This window comes from Cetorhinus maximus, chromosome 30, assembly GCF_964194155.1.
Source record: "Cetorhinus maximus chromosome 30, sCetMax3.hap1.1, whole genome shotgun sequence".
NCBI classification, from domain to species: Eukaryota; Metazoa; Chordata; class Chondrichthyes; order Lamniformes; family Cetorhinidae; genus Cetorhinus; species Cetorhinus maximus.
The window spans coordinates 15,927,924-15,952,773 of NC_135908.1; the positions used below are offsets into that span (position 1 = coordinate 15,927,924).

General features: G+C 43.7%; 1 protein-coding gene across 1 annotated transcript; it reads left to right on the top strand.

The window, feature by feature from the left end:
- Positions 1-10,004: 10,004 nt before the first annotated feature.
- LOC144670088 (ornithine decarboxylase antizyme 2-like) lies at positions 10,005-23,740 on the top strand. The gene is given in 6 exon segments (XM_078532495.1): positions 10,005-10,205; positions 18,196-18,271; positions 18,273-18,353; positions 20,025-20,197; positions 21,619-21,704; positions 23,206-23,740. Coding segments are annotated over 6 exon segments (645 nt in total). The 5' UTR covers positions 10,005-10,107; the 3' UTR covers positions 23,337-23,740.
- Positions 23,741-24,850: the final 1,110 nt, after the last annotated feature.

A 24,850-nucleotide genomic window follows, 5' to 3' on the forward strand; every position in this document is an offset into this window, starting at 1 on the left:
TGTATTGTTCAATTGAGGATTTAATTTCCTCTTTTGATATATTCAGCAACAGCATTCAACAACATTTACGTAGCATCTTTCACGTAAATGTCCCAAGGCGCTTCACAGAGGCATTATAAACACCAAACCAATGGGATACGTTAGGTCAGATGGCCAAACGTTTGGTTGAAGAGTGGGTCTTAAGGAGCACCTTAAAGGAGGAGAGAGAGAGCTGGAGAGGTTTAGGGTGGGGTTAATCCAGTACTTAGGCCCCAGGCAGCCGAAGGCACGGCCACCAATGGTGGAGCGATTAAAATCAGGAATCTTCAACAGGCCAAAATTAGAGGAAGGCTAGGAGCTTCAGGACATTCCAGGGGATGGGAGAGACCAGGCCATGGTGGGATTTAAAAACAAGGATGACAATTTTTAAATGGAGAAGTTGCTTAATTGAGGGCCAATGTAGGTCAAGTGAGCACAGGGATGATGTGTGACCACTTTGCGGAATGTCTCCATTCAGTCCGTAAGCGTGACCCTGGTGGCCGCCATTTTGACCTGGCCAGTCTCGACCAAGAATTATGGTTAAAATCAGGCCCTATCTCTCACGGAGACTCTCGCTCATTTTGCCAAATTACAGGGATAGCAGCCAATTTCCTGGCTATGGTTCTCACGTCTGATTGGCCCATACTGACCATGTGACCAATAATATCACACGGTTCCTAGGAACCAATTAGCTCAATAGGTTAGACTGATAGTGTTCAGGAAGAGGGCCAGGGGGGAGGCTCATATGGAGCATAAACAAAGCATGGACCTGTTGGAATGAATGGCCTCTTTTAGGCTGTAAATTCTATCCAGTTCTATGTAGCAGCAACACTCAAAATACAATGCTCAATATACTCATTTTTTCTACATAAGATTTCCAAAAATATTATTTTTCTTTCCAAAGGGCCCTTGACCACCACTTGCAACCTCTCTTTCTCTTGCTAAATTTCTCTGCTTGCTTCTGTATCCAAGAAACCATGTGGCTGATGGCTTCTGGTGGCCTGTCATTTTAATTCTCCACCTTGCGCTCTCACACTGACATCTCTGTCCTCGGTCTGCCGCACTGTTTCAGTGAAACTCAACGTTGAGCTTGAGGAACAGCGTGTCATCTTTCAACTCGGCACTTTACAGTCTTCCAGACACAACATTGAGTTCAACAATTTCAAACCATTATTTCATTGCCCATTTTGTGTATTTCGATTTTTCTCTCCTTTTTCTCACTTGCAGTCATCTGCACACCTGCTCTCGGCACATCTTCTGTTTTTTTTTTGTTTCTTCTCTTGCCTCATCACTGTTCCCTTTGACCCTGGAGGACTAACTCTTCTGTCGTTCGATCTCTCCTGTCTTCCACCCTATCGCAGACCTTCCTTTTGGCCTTGTTCCCACCCACCCCTTGCTCCAAGCTTACTACGCCTCAAACTTCACCACGTTCTGAAGAAACTCTGTTTCTCTCTCCACAGATGTTGCCAGGTCTGTTGAGTAATTCCAGCATTTTTTTGCTTTACTTCAAGATTTCCAGCATCCATTTCACTTGAAGATGGATACGGCCCTGTGGAGGTATGAGTAAAAGGATAGGTTGATAGAATTAGGTGAAGAAGAGCGGAAGGGGGCTCATGTGGAGAATAAAAAAGAACAGCATTAACCTGCTGGGCCGAATGGCCTGTTACCATGCTGTAAATACTCTGTAATTCTACTTAACACCTGCCTCAGGCCCACTGGAATCAGACAGTTAGTGCAAGTACAGTTCTCCGTTGAGTAAATTTCTAGAGACAGCGTGCAGCCAACAAGTCGCTTAAATTGCAAATAGACACTGCTGATTGATAAAGTGAGGCCGCAATGTGCCCTCGTATATCGGGTATCCTTTTATTAGTTGCATCTTTACATCCAGTCATCTTTTTTTTTTGGCAAAGTGGGTTTTTGTGCTTTAAAATTTTGAAAATGCTTCAATTTGCTGGTTTATGAGGGAAAAAGCTGGGGTTTGGGGCTAATTTTGACAAATCTTTCAAAGGACTGGTACAGAAATGATGGGCTGAATGGTCACCTGCTTCTCTGTAGGTCTCTTTACGAAGTGTAGTCGCTGTTGCAATGTAGGAAACCACAACAGCAAGTTTGCACACAGCAAGGTGGTGGTGTAACGGTATTGTCACTGGACTAATAATCCAAGAGATCCAGTGTAATGCTCTGGGGACCAGGGTTCAAATCCCATCATGAGAGATGGTGGAATTTAAATTCAATAAAAAATCGGGACCTATGAGCATTGTTGTAAAAACCCATCTGGTTCAACTAATGTCCTTTAGGGAAGGAAATCTGCCATCCTTACCTGGTCTGGCCTACATGTGGGTCTGGAGTCACGGCATTGTGATTGACTCTTTAAAAAAAAAAATGCCCTCTGAACAAGTGAAATAGGGGATGGGCAATAAATGCTGACCTAGCCAACAACACCCACATCCCATGAACAAATAAACAGAAAAGAGCTCCACAAACTGTAATGAAATAAATCACCAGATAGCTGGTTTAGTGAGGTTGGTTTGGATGCCAAGGAGAACTGCCCTGCTCTTCTTCAAATGATATTCTATGCCCACCTGAGAGGGCAGATGAGTTTAAAGTCTTCGTCTAAAAAGGGGGCACCTCTGACAGCACAGCACTCCCTCCGTACTGCATTAGCGAGTCGGCCTAGATTTTAGGGACTCGAACACAAAACACTCCAGCTCACGCATTTGCTTACAAAACAGTCGTGTTTCCTTCGCGTTTCGGTATTCACTCCCCCAGCAGCTGAGCGGAAGCATGGTGATATTTGTGGCTCAAGGGTGGTCCTTCCTCCTGTAGACCCTGGGTGTAAAGAACCACCTGGGTGGAATTCATTGAGGAGAATCGAGCTACGGCACTCCCATGGCTGCGCCTAATATTGCACCCATTGCAATTAACTCCTGTCCAATCTTACTCAGTACTAATTGCTGTGAACTGATGCCTTGAATACAGTTTATGATGCATGAGTGACAGAGAATTTTATACAAGTGGAATGGCCAGTGGTGTATCACAGAATTTTTACAGTGCAGAAGGAGGCCATTCGGCCCATCGTGTCTGCACAGGCTCTCCGAATGAGCATTATGACTCAGTGCCTTTCTCCTGCCTATTCCCCATAGCCCTGGGGGAGGATCTTTAGGTCGGTGAGCAGGGGGGCGGGTCCCGCTCGCCGACGCGTAAAGTGACGCGGGATGACGTCAGGTGGAACCCCCAACGTCACCCCGCCCCATTTAAATTTTCAGGTCGGCGGGGGCGCAGCCGAATCAGCTGTGCGCCCGCCGACCTGTCAACAGCCAATTGAGGCCATTTAAAAACGAGTTGACCTCATTAGTGGACCTGCCCGTCCAACCTTAAGGCTGGCGGGCAGGCCGGGAGCCCTGGTGAGCTTAAAAAAAAAGCATGAAACCTCATCCACGGGTGGGATGAGGTTTCATGAGGGTTTTTAAATATTTGACAAGAGTTTCAGTGAAGGTGATGGACATGTCCCAACTCATGTGACGGTGTCACCTGAGGGGACATGTCAGGGAAATGTTGCTATCACTTCCTTAACATTTTTAAATTTGGAGCCGATCTCCCTGAGGCCGCACTTAGCCTCAGGGAGATGAGTGCGCTATTTTGTGCGCATCTGCGAAAGAGCGCACTCCTGGCTGAGGGAATCCCCCCTCCCCGCCCGCACAGGGAGTGCACAGCGCTTCCTGGAGGACGTCACGCTGGGCGGGCCTTAATTGGCCCGCCCACATAAAATGGCAGTGTGCCCCCAATTGGGGGCACCAATCGGAGGCACGTCTGCCCACGCCCGCTCCTGCACTTCCCCCCACTATGGGGGTGGCGGGGGGGGGGGGGGATTTTCCCCCTGCAAATTGTTTCTATTTAAATAATCATCTAATGCCCTCGCGAGTGCCTCGATTGAACTTTCGATGCCACGATTGAACCTGTATGTTGGCCAATCAGAAAATTTGGTCGCACTTCTGAACTCTTTCCTACAAAGTTGTGAGACAGATTCTCCTCTTCCTGTGCCTGAGACTGTCGGATATCATAGCCTCTGTGGGACCAGCCTCGTGTCATCTTTTGGTAGCAAAATAAGTTTGGCCCAATCTCTGCCAAACCCTTAGTCTTACAAGCGATGATCACCTCTTCCAGATGTGGCACGCACAGAATTTACCTGTGTGGAGGACAGTCACAGGAGAATAGTTGACAGATGGTGATGATGATGATAGGATCATGGATTTATATAACGTTTATATAACAATATTAAGTGGGAGGCCATCTGGTCAATTGTGCCTCCTTGGCAAAGCAACCCAAATAGCCCTACACCCTTGCTCTTTTTAATAACCCTGTAATTTTTTTCCCCTATCATATGTTTATCCAAATCCCTTTTGAAAGTTACTACTGAATCTACTTCCACTGCCCTTTCATTCCAGTTCACACAACTCACCGTATAAAAAATGTGGCCTCACCTTGCTCCTGCTTCTTTTGCCACTAACCTTAAATCTAGTTTCCCTGATTCTTCTACCTTTTCTTTAAATTTATTCTTTTCTGGCAGGGCCAGCACTTATCGCCTTTGAGCTGAGTGGCTTGCTAGGCCATTTCAGAGGGCAGTTAAAAGCCTGGAGTCATATGTAGGCCAGACCAAGTAAGGACAGCAGATTTCCTTCCCTCAAAGACATTAGTGAACCAGATGGGCTTTTACCACAATCAACAATGGTTTCACGGTCAACTTTATTGAGACTAGCTTTTCAATTCCAGATTGAATTTAAATTCCACCAGCTGGGATTTGAACACTTGTCCCCAGAACGTTAGCCTGGGCTTCGGGATTACCAGTCCAGTGACATTACTGCTGTGCCACCATCTCCCCTGTCAAAGCAATTTGTGATTATAACAGCCTTTAATTTTCCTTTTTTCTAAGGAGAACAGCCTTGATCCTTCGGTCTCCCCCTATACCTGAGGTCCATTATACCGGGTCCTGTAATGGTGATTATGATGATGTCTTAACAAGGTTGCATTGGTTCCATTGGCATTTGGTTCCATTTCAGAAGGTTCACATCCAATAACGTGCTGCATCCCACGGAGTCTACTGAATTCTGCTCCGGACACGAGAATGCAGGAAGGATATTCTAAAGCCTAGGAGCGGATATAGCAAAGGTTAACCAGAATGTTTCCAGCACTTGAGTTAAATTATCAGGACAGGCTGCACTTGTATTCCTTTGGTCTGATCAAGGCATTTAAAATGATAAAAAGTCTTTGATAACAGATTTTGATAAAGTAAAGAGAATCTATCTTCTCTAGTGGATGGATCTAGAACAAGAAGATATAAGTTTAACATTAGTGCCAGGTCATTCAACGGTGAAATGAAAGCAGGAAATGCTGAAAATACTCAGCACATCAGGCAGTATCTGTGGAGAGAAAGAATGTTAGCGGCCAGAATTATCCAGCACCCCCGCCCTGGGGCGTTCCACCACGGCAGGGCTGGTGAGACATTGAAATCTCGGTTCGCATCGGCGAGACCGGAAGATCCCACCGGCATTAGGGGCTGGGAAATTCCGGCCAACGTTTCAGGTCAATACCCACATTCTGATGAAATTTGAAACATTAACTCATTTTTCTCTCTCCGCAGATGCTGCCCGGCCTGCTGAGCGTTTCCGGCATTTTCTGTTTTGATTTTGGATTTCCAACATGGTTTTTTGGCGCTTTACCACAAATGTACCAAATACTATGATGATGATTGGTAATTTGAAACACTGGTAATTTGAAACATGTAAGATCCTGAGGGGTCTTGACAGAGCCGATGTGGATAGGATGTTTCCGCTTGTGGGAGAATCTAGGACTAGTTTAAAAATAAGGGGTCGCTCATTTAAGACAGAGATGAGGAGAAAATATTTTCTCTCAGAGGGTCGTGAGTCTTCCTCAGAAGGCGGTGGAAGCAGAATTTTTGAATATTTTTAAGGCAGAGGTAGATAGATTCTTGATTAACAAGGAAGTGGGGGGAGTGAAAAGTTATCAGGGATAGACGGGAATGTAGAGTTGACTTTATAATCAGATCAGCCATGATCTTATTAAATGGCGGAGCAGGCTTGAGGAGCTGAGTGGCCCACTCCTGCCCCTAATTCGTATGTTCATAATATAAACGAAGGGTTCTCTATTGAAAAATAGCAGGATTCTGGGAGAGCGCTCCATACATGTGTTACTCCTGATCAACACTGCCCCAACTACTATATCACATGTTAACTTGCATTGCTTCCTGTGATGAGGCGTACCAAACTAGTTACATATTCAGCAGTATGTTAGTCATTATGTTAAATTACATGCGCACTACAAAGCAATATCACAACATGCAGTATTTTGCTTTCGATTCAGGAGCGAAACCAGGAAGCAGCTCTTCCCACAAAGGGTTGTAGAAACCTGGAACTCTCTCTCTGCCCTGAAAAGCTGTGGATGGTGATCAACTGAAGCTTTCAAGGCCAAGGTTTTTGTTAGACGTGGGGCATTAAGCAACTATGGAGCAAAGGCAGATAAATGGAGTTGAAGTGAAGAGTGGTCCATCTTATGTATGAGATGTTAAACCAAGGCCCCATCTACTTTGGTGAATGTCAAAGATCTCATGCAAATCAGCGGACAGGAAGTCTCCTGGTCAATCTTGCTCCTTTACCGAAAGCACCAAAGCCAATGAACTGGCCACTCGTTCGCCTCACTCAGTCTTGGTGGAACTCTGCAGTGCACAGCTTTGCTGCCGAACTTTGACTGAATCATAAGCCGGAATTTTCTGGCCCAGTTGGCATTGGGTGTCATGGCGGGCGGGAGGATACAATATGGTGAGAAGGCCAAAAATCGAGGAATTTCTCACCGGTGTGAAAGCACAGTGGGATCATCTGACGGTGTCCGCCATGGCGGAATGTCAACCCCGCTGGAGGCTGGCGTGAACCCGCTTTGCATCCTACTAATGGGATGCAAAGTAAGGCCCGACTGGAATTGTCCTCCCCACTGCATGGGGAGGATGCACGAAGCCTGTAAATGAAGCTGAAAGACAACATTACACATTATAATCTGAAAAGATATTCACTTTCACTGAATAAAGTGACAAAATGCATTCACCTGTGCCTCTACTTGTGATCAGAGTTTCTTAACTTTTTAGGCTTATCACTTCTTCTAGGTGCTGCCCTGACATCCGCAGCAGGGGTGGAGACAGCCTGTGGAATGGTTGGCCCTGTTGCCTCTGATGACTTCGGTGTGTGTCCTCTGGAAAGCCGAGGCCTTGAGGGCCCCTACTTGCGTTGGCTGTCCCCCTGTGGGCCAGCTGCTCCCTCTGTGGGGGTCACAGGCAAAGGGGGCTCGAAGAGAGAGGACAGCCTCTGAGATTCCTGAGTGGGTGACTCAGAGGTGTCCTCCTGCCTTCGGGTGCACAAGGGCCCCGGCCTGACTCCTTGAGGGGAAGGAGCACCTGGGGGGGGGGACATCGAGGTGCCCTGTTTCCCCTTCGTGTTGCCACTGCAGGAACTCATTACCGCGATGGAGTGCAGGTCTGCACACATCTCCAAGTTCTGCTGGACCAAGGTCTCCGTGGGGATCTCCATACGTGAACATGTGGGCACCATTTCATCAGACAGCAGGTGGACGCATTCCTCCGACTTGTGTGCCACTCTGTTGAGGGCTCCCATCAGCTCTACGTGATGTTCCCCTGCCCTCCACTGACTCTCCAGGATGAGTTGGAAGGCCAAATCCAGGGGCTCGTCATCTGACTCAGACCTCACAGATGCCTGATCCCCAGCAGTCCTCCGAGTACTGGGGATCGCGGCTGAACCTGCCTCCTCCTGCTGCGGGAACACGTGTCCATGCCGTGACCACCAGACTGTGAACCCGAGCCCGCTCTAGATCTAGGTCCCACCGAGGTGCGTGTCTCTGCGCTGGTGGAAGGTGTGGGTGTAAGTGCTGTGACAGGTTGCTTATTTCCAGCTCTTCAAAGGAGGAGGTGTTCTCTTGGCTGGAGGTGAGGACCTGGATGGAGCTGAGGGATTGGCTGGCTGAGGGTGTTAGTCGCTTGGCAGAGCTCCCTGTGAACCAAGGTAGAGATAATTTGTGCGTGGCAGCAGAGTCACGTTGAGAGGGGGATGATGGGGTGCAGGATCCTCACGAGAGTACGCTGTCGACCTCACTGTTGCCAAAGGCAGGGTCTATGCCCTCATTTCTCAGCGCGATGACACGCTCCTCAAAGTGAGTGAGAGGCCTAATGTGGGCCTCTCAATTCCTGGTCTGGGACCTCCTCCTGCTGTTGCAAGCCAGCTTCTCTTGCATGAAGACAGATGGGTAGATTGTGAGCAGGATTCATGGCACTGTGTGGAATGTTTGTGTGGCGAGGAAGAATGTGCTGGGTTATGGGGAGAATGCCACTAAGTGAATTGCTCATTTGAAGAGCTGGTGCAGACACAATGGTGGCTTTCTGGGCTGTAAGGGTGATAGTGGTGCAGTGGTAATATCACTGCATAGTAATCCAGAGGCCCTGGCTAATTCTCTGGGGTCATGGGTTCAAATGGCAGCTGGTGGAATATGAAGATACTCTCAGTGACGGTGACCATTAAACTATCATTGATTCTTGTGAAGGTTCTCTAACGTCCTTTAGGGAAGGAAATCTGCCATCCTTACCAGGCCTGGCCTACATGTGACTCCAGACCCACAACAATGTGGTTGAAACAAAAATAAAAATAGCTGGAAAAACTCAGCAGGTCTGACAGCAATTGCGGAGAGGAATACAGTTAATGTTTCGAGTCCGAATGACTCTTCATCAGAACTGAGGAAATATAGAAATGAGGTGGAATATAAGCTGGTTGAGGGGGGTGGGACGGGTAGAGCTGGATAGAGGGCCTGTGATAGGTGGAGGCAAAGAAGAGATTGCTAAAGATGTCATAGACAAAAGGACAAAGGGCTGTTGACGGTGGTGATATTCTCTAAGGAATGTGCTAATGGTGACATTAAGGGTAGAAAGCAGGACAAGCAAGTGACAGATGGCCCTAGTGGGGGTTGGGTAGGGGGAAGGAATCAAAATAGGCTGAAACATGGAGATGAAACAATGGATGGAAATACATTTAAAAATAATGGAAATAGGTGGGAAAAGAAAAATACATTGAAAAAATATAAATTATTGGAAAAAGGGGGATCGGAAAGGGGGTGGGGATGGAGGAGAGAGTTCATGATCTAAAATTGTTGAACTCAATATTCAGTCCGGAAGGCTGTAAAGTGCCTAGTCGGAAGATGAGGTGCTGTTCCTCCAGTTTGCGTTGAGCTTCACTGGAACATTGCAGCAGGCCAAGGACGGACATGTGGGCATGAGAGCGGGGTTGGGGTGTTGAAATGGCAAGCGACAGGGAGGTCTGGGTCATGCTTGCGGGCAGACCGAAGGTGTTCCGCAAAGCGGTCACCCAGTCTGCGTTGAATCTTAGCTGCCCCCTGGAATGGCCTAGCAAGCCATTCAAATTAAGGGACAATTAGGGATGGGTAGCAAATGCTGACCCATGAAAGAAATACAATTCTGTGGGTGATTTTTTTTTTCCTACATTTTTCCTGATCTTGACTGGGAGTCATTTTGGGATGCTCTGAGGAGGTGGCAGGCTGCTGCACAAATGCAAATGCGTTCTTTGCAGGTCTTTTTAAGGCCAGCACTCACTATGCCAAGCCCTGTCATGTCAATTCACAGAGAGAGAGAGATGGGAGTCAGCACATCTCCAGCCTCAACTCTGTGCAGCACAGCGAGGCCCCGCCCCCGCCTGTCAATCATAGGGGCGCTGACGTCATCCGCCAAACAAAAAAAATAAATGGGTGAGAATTAAACCCAAATGACCAGCGGGGGAAAATATCCGATTAATGACAGTAAACGCGGTGCGGCAGCTGAGGGTTAAAATAATTTGCCGGTTGTTTGATTTGTTTGTCGGTGTGGCCCCATGATGCCCCGCGCGGCTATATAAGCGCGCGGCGGAGGCGCTGCGGCCGCTGAAGGTTCTGGAAGGCGGAGGGTTCCGAGTGGATGGACGGGCAGCCACTGGCAGCATAACCCAGCGAGCGGGCTTCGTCTGCGGCCGGATGGTGAGAAGCTCCGTCGAACGGATACTCAACAGCCACTACTTCGGAAAAGAAAGAGACAAGAGCCCAGCTTCCGCCATGATAAATACCCAGGAGAGGTGAGGGGGGGCGTTGGGGGGGAAGGAGGGTCATTGGGGGGAGGGGGCGCGTTGGGGGGGGAGGGGGCGCGTTGGGGGGGGAGGGGGCGCGTTGGGGGGTCATTGGGGGGAGGGGGCGTTGGGGGGGAAGGGGGGTCGTTGGGGGGAGGGGGCTCGTTGGGGGGAAGGGGGGTCATCGGGGGGAGATGGGGAAGGGGGCTCATTGGGGGGAGGGGGGTCGTTGGGGGGGAAGCGGGGTCATTGGGGGGAGGAGGCGTTGGGGGAGTAGGGGAGGGGTGACATTGGGGGGGAAGGGGGTCATTGGTGGAGGGGGCATTGGGGGAATAATTTGGGGCAAAGTGGGGTATTGGTGGGAGATGGGGAGGGGGGCATTGGGAGTAATTTGGGGCAAAGGGGAGTATAGGGGGAATTGGAGGGAGTAGGGGAGAGGGGTGTCATGGGGGGGGAAGGGGGTGAATAGTCATGGGGAAAGGGAACTAGATGGGGAGAGTGTTGTCTTGGGAGATGCTGGGCATTGTAGGGGGGTAAAGTCTGAGGTATTGGTGCCTGTGTTAGGAGGCTGATTGAGCATTGGAATATTGGGAGACAATGTTGGGGTGTGACATTGAGCACCTGGACTACAGTATGACGTGGGAGGCAATGGAGAAGCTTGAGCCATTGCCTGAGCCTCTTGGTGGTTGGAAGAGGAGGCGTTGGCAGCTGGATTCTGGGGAAGGGAATTTGCAATATGTGAGAAAGCTGCTTTTTCAGATGAGGGAGCATAAAGGATTTATTATTGTGGAATGGCTCTTCATAAGGATATAGTTACATCAGCGGGTGGGTACTTCACTCACTGATGGGGATTAGGAAAATGAGTTCTGAGGGCTTGTGCATCCAGAGGTTGTCACTCAAAGAGGTTGGAGAAGTGAAAAAAAAAGTTGAGCTTGTTTAGACCTGGACTACCCTTTCAGGGACTGTTTTGGAAAAAGTGAATCAATAACTGCTTTTAAAAGAGAAATGGAGAAATACTTGAAAAAACGAAGATGGCCTTCCCTTCCAGTGCTTCTCTTTTTGGTACTAGACTGTTAAATGGCTGCTGCTTCTAAAAAAAATTCTATGGTGTGTACGCATTATATATTGTGACACATTCTGTTGTGCAAGCTTCTCTAATGAAGTCTGTATTGCTAGTATTTCCTGTTTCTCAAAAGCATATTTTAACCAGCAGTGTTTTTTGTAAGCTTCAGCAGTGCCTGCACATAATGTGCAATTTCTTTACTACATCAGTAATGAATGATAGAGCTAGAGGCTGTGACTGTGTGTGTGTGTGTGTGTGTGTAAATAAGAATGTAGGTGATTGAATTTTTTAAACACTGCTAGCTTTTGTATGTAAATATTTATTTGCCAAATGATTGCTGTTTGCCTGTTTTGTGCACCCAAAATGTGATGGGTGATTGTTTCAGATGCATCTCTTCCAGTGAAATGTAAAGATGAATGAATTTCTTGCTTGTATTGTGTTTTTGGGCTGATAAAGTAGGGTAGAGAATGATAAAGTAGAACTGTTGAGTTAGTGAACTGATGGGTGTTCTGAAGCCTCTCATGGACCATGGTGCCTTACGGGAATAATTGATAGTGTGTGACGGTGCAGTCAGCTGGGTGTTTTACAAAAAAAACATTAATTATTACTGTTAATTTGCCAGAGACTTTGACAGTTACTTATTTTGCCCAGTCCTCGATTTAATATTCAAAAGACTAGCAATTAAAGTAGTTCTCCGTGTAATTCCCCTTTGTTTTGGTTTTGCAAGACAGGAGTTGTTTGAAAACCTAAAAGGAAAATGTTTGTAGTACACACCTCTTCTGTCTTGAGAGAAATGGTAGCTTGATATTTTGGGTGTAACACTTAACGATAATGTTATCTCTTACAGAACGGAACCAAACAGAAGTTTGGTCAGGTTAATGTTGACTCCTGTCAAACTGTCAAAAGGTTTTCAAAAACTGGAAGAACAAACATGTAGGGATCATAGTGAGTGAATACAACTAAGCAAGAGAGCGATACTGTAAGGGAGTTGCATTGTGAGTCGCAGGGATGTCATGATCCAGTAAAATGCAAGGGAAAAAATTCAGTTAGTCTTGAAAGACTAGTGTCCGTGCCCTCATTGTCAGTCTTAACCATTATGAATGCCTAAGTCTGTCATGCTGTAATTGCACCTTTCTGCCAGAGGAAATATAGAAAATTTGCTTTTTGAAAATGTTTGGAAAGTAACCTCCTGTTGGACTGTTGCTTTTGTGTTTAATTAGAGTTGAAGTACTTGCAATTTTTGGGATGCTTTTTTTTGAATGATTTTCAATTGGCACATTCTGCTCTAAATAACCATCCCACTTAACCCCACTTACCTGCTGGTAGTTTTCAAAGCAGTGCTATTTGTACATTCTTAGTAAATAGATACTGTGGAATAAATTTCCAGAAGAGTTCACGCAGTGATAAGTGAATGAAGTTTGATATTGGAGCACTTGAGCCCTGGAAATGCAGCTGGATTGCTTTGATATGTTTTGCAAATAATCAGATGTTTGACCTTGAAATATTTCTGATTTGATGAACTTGGAATTGTATGCCTTTGAAAGCATTGACTAAAGTATTGTATAATATAGCTCTGAGCTGTGCAATGTCTCAGGTTATATTGATCTTTGCTTCTTATTAAGATACATTGTAGACATTTAGTTTTGTGGAAACTGTGGGCTGTCTCATGTAAGAAATTGAGATAGCTCTCCTGGTGAAGGAAAACTGCTGTAGTTCGATAGTGTTAAAGAAACCACTGCATAATTACAACTGAGAATAAATGTGACTTTTGAAGTGCTGAGATGGTGAAAAGCTGCTGATGGATATTTGATGCGTTCCTGTTGTGACCATGCTGTATTCTTCAAACTGGTTCATATTGTTCAACCTTTGAAGCCGCTGTAATGCGGGCATTTAAATTTGCCTGAGGAAACTGACCATTGGTGTAGTGTAGTGGTTAAATGTTTGGAATGACAGCTGAGTAGTAGTGTTGTGGCAGGATTATACCTGAAGCATGTTTAAAAGGTGTGCAGTATATGACCTAGGCGATATCAAACTGTAAATCTTGGGTTGCAGTCAGTTTCTCGATGGTGCAATCCAAGAATGTAGTGAACACATTCCTCACCCACAATCCGGATTGTTTTCATACAAATTGGTTTGAAATTTTAAATTACATTTGCAGACAAGCAGAGAGTCAGTGTCATTTGTGGGATGACAGTTCATCAGCCTGCTGGCACCTCTCTAATCTTCAAGAACATTTGTGTCTGTACATGTAGAGTTATTTAGTTGTTTCAAGGCATTTGTTCCACATTTGAATTCAGAGGAAGGGATATAACTTGATCAGATGCAAGCATGTAAAATGGTAGTAATGTTACAATCCCAGCTGATACTACTGGGCAAGTCAGATCTGAGTGAACCTTTGTCCCTTACCTGGGACTGTCTTCTGGGACCTGGTTTCTGCCCCATTCCCTGGTTTGGGGTAATCTTTGTTTCGTTCCTCCCTTCCCCCCCCATGTCCTGCTCCCTGGTGCACCACCTCTCGAATGGCACTTCTCTTCAGGTCACCTGACCTCCAGTTTCACACCATTTCACTTGTCTTCTGTTTCTTCTGCACATGAACTGCGTATGTGCGGCCCTTTCCTGGCCTGCGCATGTGCTGAAGTCCCGAGGCCTGATAGCAACTGTAGTCCCTGAACCACAATTTAAACTTGGGTAAGTTTTTTTTGTTTCAGCACAAATGGAATGACCTGTCTTCCTAGCGTGTACAATTACTTGCAATATAATTTATTTCTTTCCGTACAAGTTAGAAGCTGGGATCTGATTTACAACTCAATATAGACAAAGTAACTGGAGTGGTTGGGGGAGGGGCTGGTGGGTAGAAAGTGTTTTCTAGTCAATGATGTAATGTCAAAAGGGGAAACTAATGAAAAATTTTTGTCATTGTAAACAGTTTAAAAACTGAGAAGGTGTATCTGCAATAAGCTTGTAGCATTGTTGACTTCCTGTTTTTCAAATCTTGACCTCCTTACTGGGGAAGCATCTATGATGATGCAAGTTTCAGATTGCTGAGAACTGACAATTTTGCCTTAAAATCATAACATTGAATCAGATTGCTGCTTTAGGTTTAGTCATTTAAACATTACTATCTCTAACGTTGTAGCCCTCCTGATGTAAAAGTGTTTCTGTACTGCTTATTACTTTAGTCACAAATTTGTTTATGCAAAATGTTCGTGCCATACATTCAAAAAATAGTTACTGGGTATTTTAATTATTAAAATAAGCAAGGTATTTCTTGCTGTTGGTTTTCCATGTAGTTTTTTTTTTAAATATGGCCATTGCTATCATTTTTATATAGTAAATGCTCTTGGGTGACTGTATTTTTAAAGGCCTTCAGAGGTAAATCAGACTATGATTTTGTTCGAGAGTGATGGTTTAGTATATTCACTTGTAACTTTCTCAAACTTAATAGTTTTATTATTTTTGCAAAATTACGCAACTGACCAACTGCATCTCCATTGCTGCATTTCAAGAAGAGAGTCTGCAGACTGTAACACTGCCTTGCCTCCTGATAGCCATCTTCATTGTTCTCTAACAGCATCCACTGACTTGGGTTGTGAACTTTGCACCTCATGGCTAATTGGGGGATCTTTAGAAGTCTGAATAAGTTCATGAGACAGCTTTCTAAAGCATTGAGGTGTTTAGGTTCAGAAATGTAAACAGCTAGTTCCTGTAACTCTGCAAATCGTTGTCTCTGGGAATGACTGTGGCATTGATCTGCTGAATGACCATGGACCTCAATTTTGAAGACTAATTCTAACTCTGGCATTGTGAGCCACCAGATTGCATTTGAGATGTCCTATATTTTTGGATTGCAAGATTCAGTTTGAGGTAGTGTCGGGTAAATAATTAAAAAGAGACGGCAAGCTGGATGTGTCTTGGGCAGGCAGCACGGTTATCAACAGATCAACATCTTGCCTTAATTTATTTATACAGCCTTGGCTTAGTTGGTAGTGCACTCACCTGAGCATCAAGGTTCTGGGTTCAAGTTCCACTTCGTGACTTGAGCACAAAAATTAAAGTTGACATTCAGCATGGCACTAAGAGTATCGGAGGTGCTGTCTTTCAATGGTATCTTAAACCGAGGCCCTGTCTGCCTGATCAGAGGGATTTAAAAAATCCTCTGGCATTATTTTGAAGGAGAGCAGGAGAATTATCCCTGAAGGCCTGGTCATTATTCATCCCTCAATCGACATCACAAAGAACAGATTATCTGGTCACTATTGCACTGCTGTTTCTGGGAGCTTGTTGTATGCAAATTGGCTGCTGCATTTCCTACATCACAACAGTAACTACACTTCAAAAAAAAATATTTGGTTGTACAGTGCTTTGAGACATCTGATCACGAAAATCATGGGAGGTGGATATTTCTCCCTCAGGTAGAACAATCACTGCCACCTCACTTTTTGCTAGGTATGAGTTCAGTCAATGCAAGTTTACTCATGCATCTTGTCTTCATCCTTCACCCGGTGCTCTAACACCTGAGGTTATTGTTGCTGCTTTCTCATCATAGCACATGGAACCCTGTGACAAAAAACTAAAACATTGTGGCTTTTTCATTTCCGCACAAAATATGCTCTTGTTGCGGATGTCCATGTTTGTGACAATAACACTTGCACTCTGTGCACTATACAGTAGACTTGTTAACTGTTTTGTGAGAAATGTAAATGAAATGTTTCGTCAAATTAAAGAACTCTTGAGTTGCATTTTTGTGGCACTGTCTTCCAGCAGCTGTTTGCAATACTTGAGTCTGCCATCTGCCTTCCTGCAGATGTTGCCTTTGATGTTTTTTTGTGGGTTGTTAATTAGATCCCCTGTGTTCCTATCCTTCTCAGAACCTTCTCTACTGAAAGTTCGATTCCAGCTTTCCCATCGCCTGGGTAACTTTCCCCTGCCTGCCACTGGAAACTTTAATTCTCGAGTGAAATTGTAGTTTAAAAACATTATAATGATTAAAGTGTGGAATTGTTTCCAGACTCTGTAGTGTGACTGGAAAGGCCCTACACCACTAGTTTGCTTTGGTTAAACATGGAGAGTTCCTGACTTGATCCCAGTGCAACAGTATATATCTTGCAAAATGGGTAGTGAGAAAGTAAGTCTGAAATGGCAAAATGATCACAGAAAAAGTGTTGTATTCATACCAGTTATGGAGTGTAATTGCAGGTGGATATAAAAGATCCTATGGTACTTATCCTGCAGGGAAGCAGTGAGTTCCTGTGTTCTGTGTGAAAAAGTTGAACTGGTCATTAACCTTATTAGTGTTTGTGGGAATTCAGACTGCTGTGCTTGCTCACAAAGCAATAGTCTTATACTTCAAAAGTGCTTCATTTCTGAGAAGCGCTGTGGCATATCTTGCGGACATAAAAGATGCTCTACAAATATAAATTCCCTCTTTTCGCCCTAACCAGTATTTAGTTACCTTGTCGGTTTTGGGGTATGTTTTTACCTGAACCAATCTAGCAGGAGCTATTTGGTAGTGATCATTCGAGACACCCACTGCCTGTACTACCTTTTACTCCCTAGTCCGGGGTGCTATAGGAAAATGTTTTCAGTCATTACTTTAAATTGAAAAATGTTTATTTTAACTTGCAAGTTGAGTCACGAGTTATTTATAGCTTATGCATGAATGTAGTTCGGTTTGTGGGTGAACTTGGTGTTTCAGTAATCACATGACCGTTTATCTGTGCGATCTAGCGCTGATGAGATCAGGTGAATTTCTGCATGGTAACACAACTATTTTTAAATACAGTAACTGTTGGGGATAATGTCATAGAATCAGCTGAGTCTGTTAAAAGCTTTGGCCAATAAACTGGTTTTGTACACTAGTGAGCTCTGTTTTACTATATTACTATATTCGAGGTGCTAGAAATTGATTACCCCTAATAGTTGGATGAGGTCAACTTGCTCTGCGTTTCTATTGATATGTCTGACTACAGGGTATTTATTTTAATCTTGAATTCTGTGTGGTGTATTGTAGATGCTGCAAAGAAAATAATTTGGACATTTTCAGCTAGATATGGGGAAATAGACTAGTCTGATTCCATTAAATAACTTAGTGCATGCAAAGGAATGCTGGTTTATACCTCTAAATTCATTTAGTCAGTGTCGAATAGAATAGTGGACACTTGTCACGATGGAAATCTGCACTTAATAGCGGGGATCACTGGATAGTCATTAGGAATGTCTGAATTGTTTCTTGTCTACAGCCAAGGGGCAATAATTCCATTCGTAACATCCTTTACTGGTATTGTAACTTCAAACTGCAGTTGTAAGAGAACCTGAATTGCGATAATAAGCGATTTTTAAATACTGTATGCAGCTAATGTTGTTTACAAAACAAGTATTTATGTTCCACGAACATTCCCAAACTCAAAGTGCAGTCAGTTATGTAGGCGACAGCCATTTTGTATTCGGTATTATCCTAGCAATGAGATGGTTATGGTACCTAATTTGTTTTTGCTGAGAGTGCAAATCTACATTTTTTTTGCTATCAGTTCATGACCTCCAATTAATTTTAATTGTTAATTGCTCAGTGAAACTGACACTTTATCTAACGTCAATACCTGACATTTAAAATGAGGTTTGACTGTGTTCTATTTGCCAGATATTTGCTCATTTTTTTCTGACTTGCTTAGTCACCCAGGAGCTGTAGGAAGGAAGGAAATTTGGGCATATTTTGTTTAATAAGAACTATAAACATATGGCAGATACTCAGTGGGGATGCCCATGGCAGCTTTAATGTTAAAAGAAAGTAGGATTTCAAGTCACAATAAAAAAGTGGTGGTAAGTTGGAGGGCGAGTCCTGCTCCAAACATTACTGTTGTTACTATCTATTTGATTTGTTTTGAACAATCACTTTCTCCCAAGTCCTAACATTACTGTTTTGTTTTGTTTTGTTTACAGTAGTATTCCTTCCTTGAGTGGTACATCTCAGCAACAGTACTGCAGGCACCTCAGTCCAGGGCCTCTGTGGTGCTCCTGATGCCCCTCACCCATCAGTGAAGATCCCGGGTGGGCGAGGGAATGGAAGGGATCACACTCTTACAGCTCTCTTACACACGGTGAGCATGTTTATTTTCTTATTTTGTGCAAAGGCAGTATCCTGAACAGTGCTGATAATGGGCACAGAGGAGTGGTCAGTGACCTAGGAACACTGAACAGATCTTTCTGGCCACTCCTCTATAGTTGAAACAAGTTGTAATGCACAACATAAGCAGGATGAATGCCAAAAGTGGTGGTGATGATGCTGCATGCAAAAAAATACGCTTCAGATGTGTTTGAATGTAATAAAGAGAGTTAAAAGTTTCATGTTACACTTTTTTTTTCTAAAGTTGAGCATCCTTAACATACAACATAAGCAAAATGCTGAAAAACTCAGTTAAAAACAGAAAAGGCTGAAAACACAGCATCTATGGAAAGAGAAACATAGTTAATGTTTCAGGTCAATCAGAACCTTCATCGGGACTGGAAGATCCAGGTACAGAGCCAGAGAAAAGAGGGCAGAGAAAGAACAAAAGGGAAAGATCTGATGGCAGGGCAGTGATTAAATGACAAAAGCAATGGTGAAAGGAGGTGAGACAAATACTGAAGCAAAAGATGGGAAGATAAAAGGTGTGAATGGCTATTGCAGAATAGCAGCAGAAAGCCTGGGAAACCTGGCAAATATAGCTGCCTATGGTCCAAGAATATGGTACAGGAAAGATGATTAGAGCTCAGTCAGGGGAACCCACTTCACCATTCCCAGTGGCTCTGGTGGAACCATCCTTCATTACCAGCATCTGTTATCCAAGAGAAAATCGGAATGGAGGTGTTAAGATCTGAAATTGAAGTACTTCATAAAAATGTTAAGTGTTGCCAGCCTGTGGTAAGAGCCTTTTAAAACAGGAGCAGAAACAGTGAAGTTTGAAGCTGCCATTTAGCTTCCCAGTTATTCCCTTCACACAGTCAGTCACTGAGTTACACTTGCCAGCCTCTGCTGCACCAACTTCCTGGGCTCACTTGGCACTAGCCAGTGAGTGTTTTGTAACATTAGAGTGCTTTGGGCTCACTGTCCACTCTTAGCTATTTGTTGGCAAGCAGCCAAATGAATCCAGGGCTATCCCACCAGAGTCTCCTCTTCATAGTTGCCAGAGGAGGCGCTATGGGATGAGTTATTGGAGGAGCTGTCTATCCACAGTCCCAGAGAAGTGATCCTCTGCTCTGACTTGTCCTTTATGGTTGAGCCTGAAATATAACTGGTCTTGTCATACACTGAGCAGGAATTCCAGATTGAGATAGTTTTGTGAATTCAGGGATTTGAACCAGTGTGCAACAGAGTTAGATCTCTGGAGCAGCATTATCACATAGAAACAGGGAGGAAGATTGCTCTTTTGTATAGAGGAGGAAGGATAGAGAGCTGTGAACTGGGGAGGGTGGGCTGGAAGAGTAGTGGTGTATATTGGACAGGAAGGAAAAAGTATCTCTAGGCTAAGAAGGGAGGGCTATTAATGAATCAGGTTTGCTAGTAGCACACCATTAAACATCTGCTATAGCCTACAATTCTTGGTGAGAAATGTATTAGAACTCTGAAAGGCTGAGGGATTTCTCTGCCCATATAGTCTGTGATCATTGTGTGGTTAAGCAGATGTTCTGTTTGGGCCTGTATGTTTCTCATCATGGGTTGGAGAAATTGCTAGCTGAGCTATGGCAATTTTCAGAGCACTTTTTCCAATTGGCACCTTTCTCCTTTGCAGGATGAGAAGCTAACTGTAACGCAAGAGCTACCGGCAAATGGAAAGCAGCATATTGTCCATTTTCAGTACAAGTTAACAGACTCAAAGGTCTCCAAATGGGATGCAGTTTTCTCCAATAAGAATCTCTTTGTGGAAATACCTAATGGCGTTTTGGCAGAAGGAAGCAAAGAAGGGTGAGTTATTTGAAACCTGTTGGCACATTAGTCCAAGCTTTCTTTGCCTTAGTCCACGCTTTCCTTGCCTTCATATCGAGCTATGTTAAAGTATTTTTTCTTTTCCAATTTAACTTTCGACACCATCAAATCTTTCCATCCCATTCAAAGAAGTGTAGACTGGGGAGAGGAAGGTCACAAGCTCAGTCAATTATTTTCGTGTTTAGATGCAAACTTAATTGCTGAGAGCAAGATGTACGTGTTGGTTGCAGTATATAAATTGATTAGCATGGTGGAGTGAGCTGTTGATTCTAAATAGTCTTTCATACAGTACAGCAGCTTTGGAAAGCGTTTATGTAGTGTGCCTGAGGCTGCTCGGTGATAAGTATTTCAAGAGCCATTGAAATGCAATTGTAGGCATTTAGTTTAATATCCAGATGAGCAACATAATTTTTTGCATGAACGTTTGGAAGTTTGAGGTGCTGCATGATCCTGATGGCACCCAAAGTGCTTAAACTTTTGAGCGTCTTGATATTGTCGACTGTAGTTAAAATGTGCTGTCACTTTAGTAGTCGGGTGGTTCTGATTATTCTTCACACACGATAGTTACACAGACTGCAATTAAATGTTGGTGTATGTTCTTAACATTGTGCTATCCATTGTTAGTGAATGCTATTTATAAGTACCCATGATGTGGAATGTCCTTTCTGTCTTGTATTGGTCTTTTATTGCTGCAACACCTTATTTGGTATTTCTCCTTTAGCGATTTTCCTTCATGCCCAAACTCGCCTGCACTTGCTAGCCTGTAACTTCACTTATCCGGTTCCACTATGCTCTGCACAGCTATTCTCAGTACCAAAATTAACCTTGTTGCTTCTTTCTCACTCTCACCAACCCTCCCCACTTTTACTGTACTCCCTATACCAACTTTACAAAATAGTAAATTAACTGGTGGATTCATTTACATTGAGGGGGGGGTGGGGGGGAGAGTTACTGATCATCTAGCTGAAATGAAACTAGGGTAGGTGTGGTCCTCTTGAAGCAGTGTACAATTCAAGCAGAACTTTGACTACTACTTGAGTTAAATAATTTGGGTCTCCATCACTATTCTCCTCACCTTCAAGGTGGCAATGGTTTCATCAGTGTAAAAGCACTCATCTTGAGCCTTCAATAGTTTGACATAACCTGAGGGTTTGATTATATTGAGCCATTGCATCACATTCACTAAAGTTACATGAGGGATAGCGTGGTTCCAACAATAATCCTTTAGTATGCCACTGCACCATGTCCAGTTGGCTTCCTTCTGTGCTATAAACTTGCGTATGGTTTGCTTCTTTATGTTGATCCTTTGATCTCTGTGTGACTTGCAACGAGGGTAGAAATTGTAGAGGCCAAGCCAAATTATTTCCTGTTACTTTGAGCTGACTGATTTAATTTTGCAGGTTAACAGCGCTGTTAGAATTTGCTGAGGAGAAAATGAAGGTGGAATATGTATTTGTCTGCTTCTACAAAAAGAGAGAGGATAGAGGTAAGAGCTTTCTGTACTGTTGTGTAATCATACACACTGAAATGTGACTGTTGTGAGTTGCGATCACATGCTGGTCACATAGTGAAATCCCGAGCCTTTTAGTTCTGACAACTGGGAAAGCAGGCGCATGTTCAACTTCTTGTGCCTGATCGCAGCATATGTTTCATGGATCCAGCTGCAGTCAAGCCTGGATATAAGTCTCTCTTTACTCACAGTAAAGTCTTCCTCCCAAAAGTTGGGCTGACTATTGAAATAGGGCCTTAGGTTGCTGAAATCTTAGAATAATAAATAATTCGGTTCCAAGCGCAACCTTCAGTTGAAAAGAGAAAAATCTAGGAAAAGTACTCTCCCTTGCCCTCTTTTCTAAATTGAAGCATTATATTCCAGGAAACCTCAAAACTTTGAACTCAATTACATGGAGCCCCTCAAATCTGGCTCCCTCTCTGGTAAGCTACTGCAGTGCCCAACAGAAAATATTGTGGTGAAAGCAAAATACTGCAGTGCTGGAAATCTGAAATAAAAACAAAATGCAGGAAAAACTCAGGTCTGGCAGCATCTGTGGAGAGAGAAACCGAGTTAACTTTTCGAGTCTGCACGACTCTTCAGAAAATATTGCGGTGCAGCTTCTGAATGCTGCAGAGCTGCATGGCATCAGAAACTACACTAATGGAATTGACAGTTCACCCTATGTTATTTCCCAGGTCCTGGCAGTCTTCGGGATGGTTTGAAGTCGCACTTGCTGCTGTTTATGACACTACCAAGGCATTTGTGTCACTACAGCAGCCAAGTGGGAAAAAAAGACTAAACTGCAAAATCTGCTACTGACTGCTCTTATCATGTTAAACAAGGAAAGTGACATTGATACACGCAACAGGCAATAATCTTCACTGCCCACTATAAATTTTACAGTTGGTGGATAGATGCAGAACAAATTAATTTTCTCAGTCACAGAAAAGTGACTTACTGGAAGAACTTCAGTTTTAATTTTATTTACATGTTAGAGTATTAATGTAATCCCCATATAAGGAAATGTAAAGGCTTATAGGATAGACAGTGCAGTTAGTGGTGAAACCAGGTATGGATCGACACTGAACATGGTGTATATTCTGAGGAAATGACATTTGCCATTGGAAAACCACTAGGCAGAAAAGTGAGTGCAGATCTCAGGAATGCAATAGTGTGTAGAATCAGACATTCCAAATATTATGCATTTTCATATAATATTACCAAGTGCGTGCCAGTCCAATTGACAAATTCACTTTATGCTAAACATGCAAATTGCACCAAGGAGAATGATCTGAACCAAGGAAGTGCGGAGAACGGAGGTAGTAGTGAAGTGGTGGGGATTGCATAGTTCATACTCGAGCAACAAAGCGGGTGCATGTTTTGAATTTTGTAAAGTACCTTGATCTATAAACCTCTGGTTAACTGATGCAAATTGATAGCTGCTGCATGTATTCTTTTTGTTCACTATAATGTTGGATTCTTTTTCCCTTAACAGCCTTGCTTCTGAGGACATTCAGCTTCATGGGCTTTGAGATTGTGAGACCAGGCCATCCCTCGGTTCCAGCTCGGCCTGATGTCCTGTTCTTGGCGTACTCCATTGATCAGTCATTGTCTGAGGAGGAGTAGCCGCATCAAGGAACACTTTACTGTTTCCCACTTTTTATTGTAGCTCTATTGGGAGAGGGTAGTCCTTAGTATAAATGCTGTGTAATACCTATAGCTATGGCCTGTAAAAGGTGCGGATTTTCGTTGTCTTTTGCGTAAGCAAAATTTGATCATCTTGCCTAGATGTTCTTTAGGCAGTCTGGGCTGAATTCAGCTTCTTGGGTTGATACTGAGCAGGAATAGTTTGTCTCGAATTACAAATTTGTCAAGTTTTTTTTTGTCATTTGTTTCTTGAACTGTGTGACTATTTGTCACTGCTGTTTACAGAACATGTTGAGAGCCTGTGAATTCCTTTCACATACTGTTTTTATGTACCTTCTAGAAAGCTGTTTAAAGAAAATAAAATTATTTCAAATTTACCTTTACACCTTGAACTGTTTTTTGTGAGGATAAAAATGCCTTTTTCTCCCAGTTTGACTGCTCAATGCACCACCCAGAGTCACCGAGCAGTTCTGCCCTCAAATTCCTGTCCAGGGATGTATTGAAACCTACCATTTGGAGGTGACTGGTCCTCTGGATGATCAAAATGTATGTCATGGAATTTTACAACACAGGAGATGGCCATTTGGTCCATTAGGCTTGTGCTGTTTCTCAGACAATGCTATCCACTCGGTCACTTACCCCTTTAAAGTTTTACTTTTTCAAATAGCTACCAGGCTATCTTTTAAGTGAGTCTGGATTCCACAGCCACTTTCTGGCTGGGTATTTCAGGTCCTAGCTGCCTACTGCATTTGGGGGGACAAATCCAACCTTTGCATCTTAAATGGTGATCTTAAAAATTGTTCTTTGCAACTGTTGAAACCAGTGGATTACAGCATTGGAATGATTTACAGCATGTTACATGCATGATAAATGCATTTTGAAATCTGACATTTGCAATCTTTATTTTACAATTTTTAAATGATTATAGCATCTATTTCTCAACCTCAACTCAGAACAGTAAGCAGAAGAAATAAGGAGATAAATCCATTGTATAAGTTTAGAGAGGTTCTGAATAAAAGGCCTGAATTTAAATGTTTGTTGAGCAGAATCTTTTAGCAACACCACAGTTGCAGACATATTTGACAAAGAAGAAAAGTTTTATGTTTTTAAACACCAGGTGTTTTTCTTGGCTCATTATTCTTTGAAGAAATACACAATAGGCTGATATTTTTAAGCATTTTCTCCTGGTGGAGTCTCACTTGAAGCAAAAAGACCATAAGACTTAGGAGCAGAAGTAGGCCATTTGGCCCATTGAGTCTGCTCTGCCATTCAATGAGATCATGGCTGATCTGATAATCCTCAACTCCACTTTCCTGCCTTTTCCCCATAACCCTTGATTCCCTTACTGATTAAAAATCTGTCTATCTCCACCTTGAATACACTTAACGACCCAGCTTCTACAGCCCTCTGCGGTAAAGAATTCCACAGATTCACTACCCTCAGAGGAAATTCCTCGAAGCACAGGAAATTGGACCGTTGGCTGAGAGTTCAAG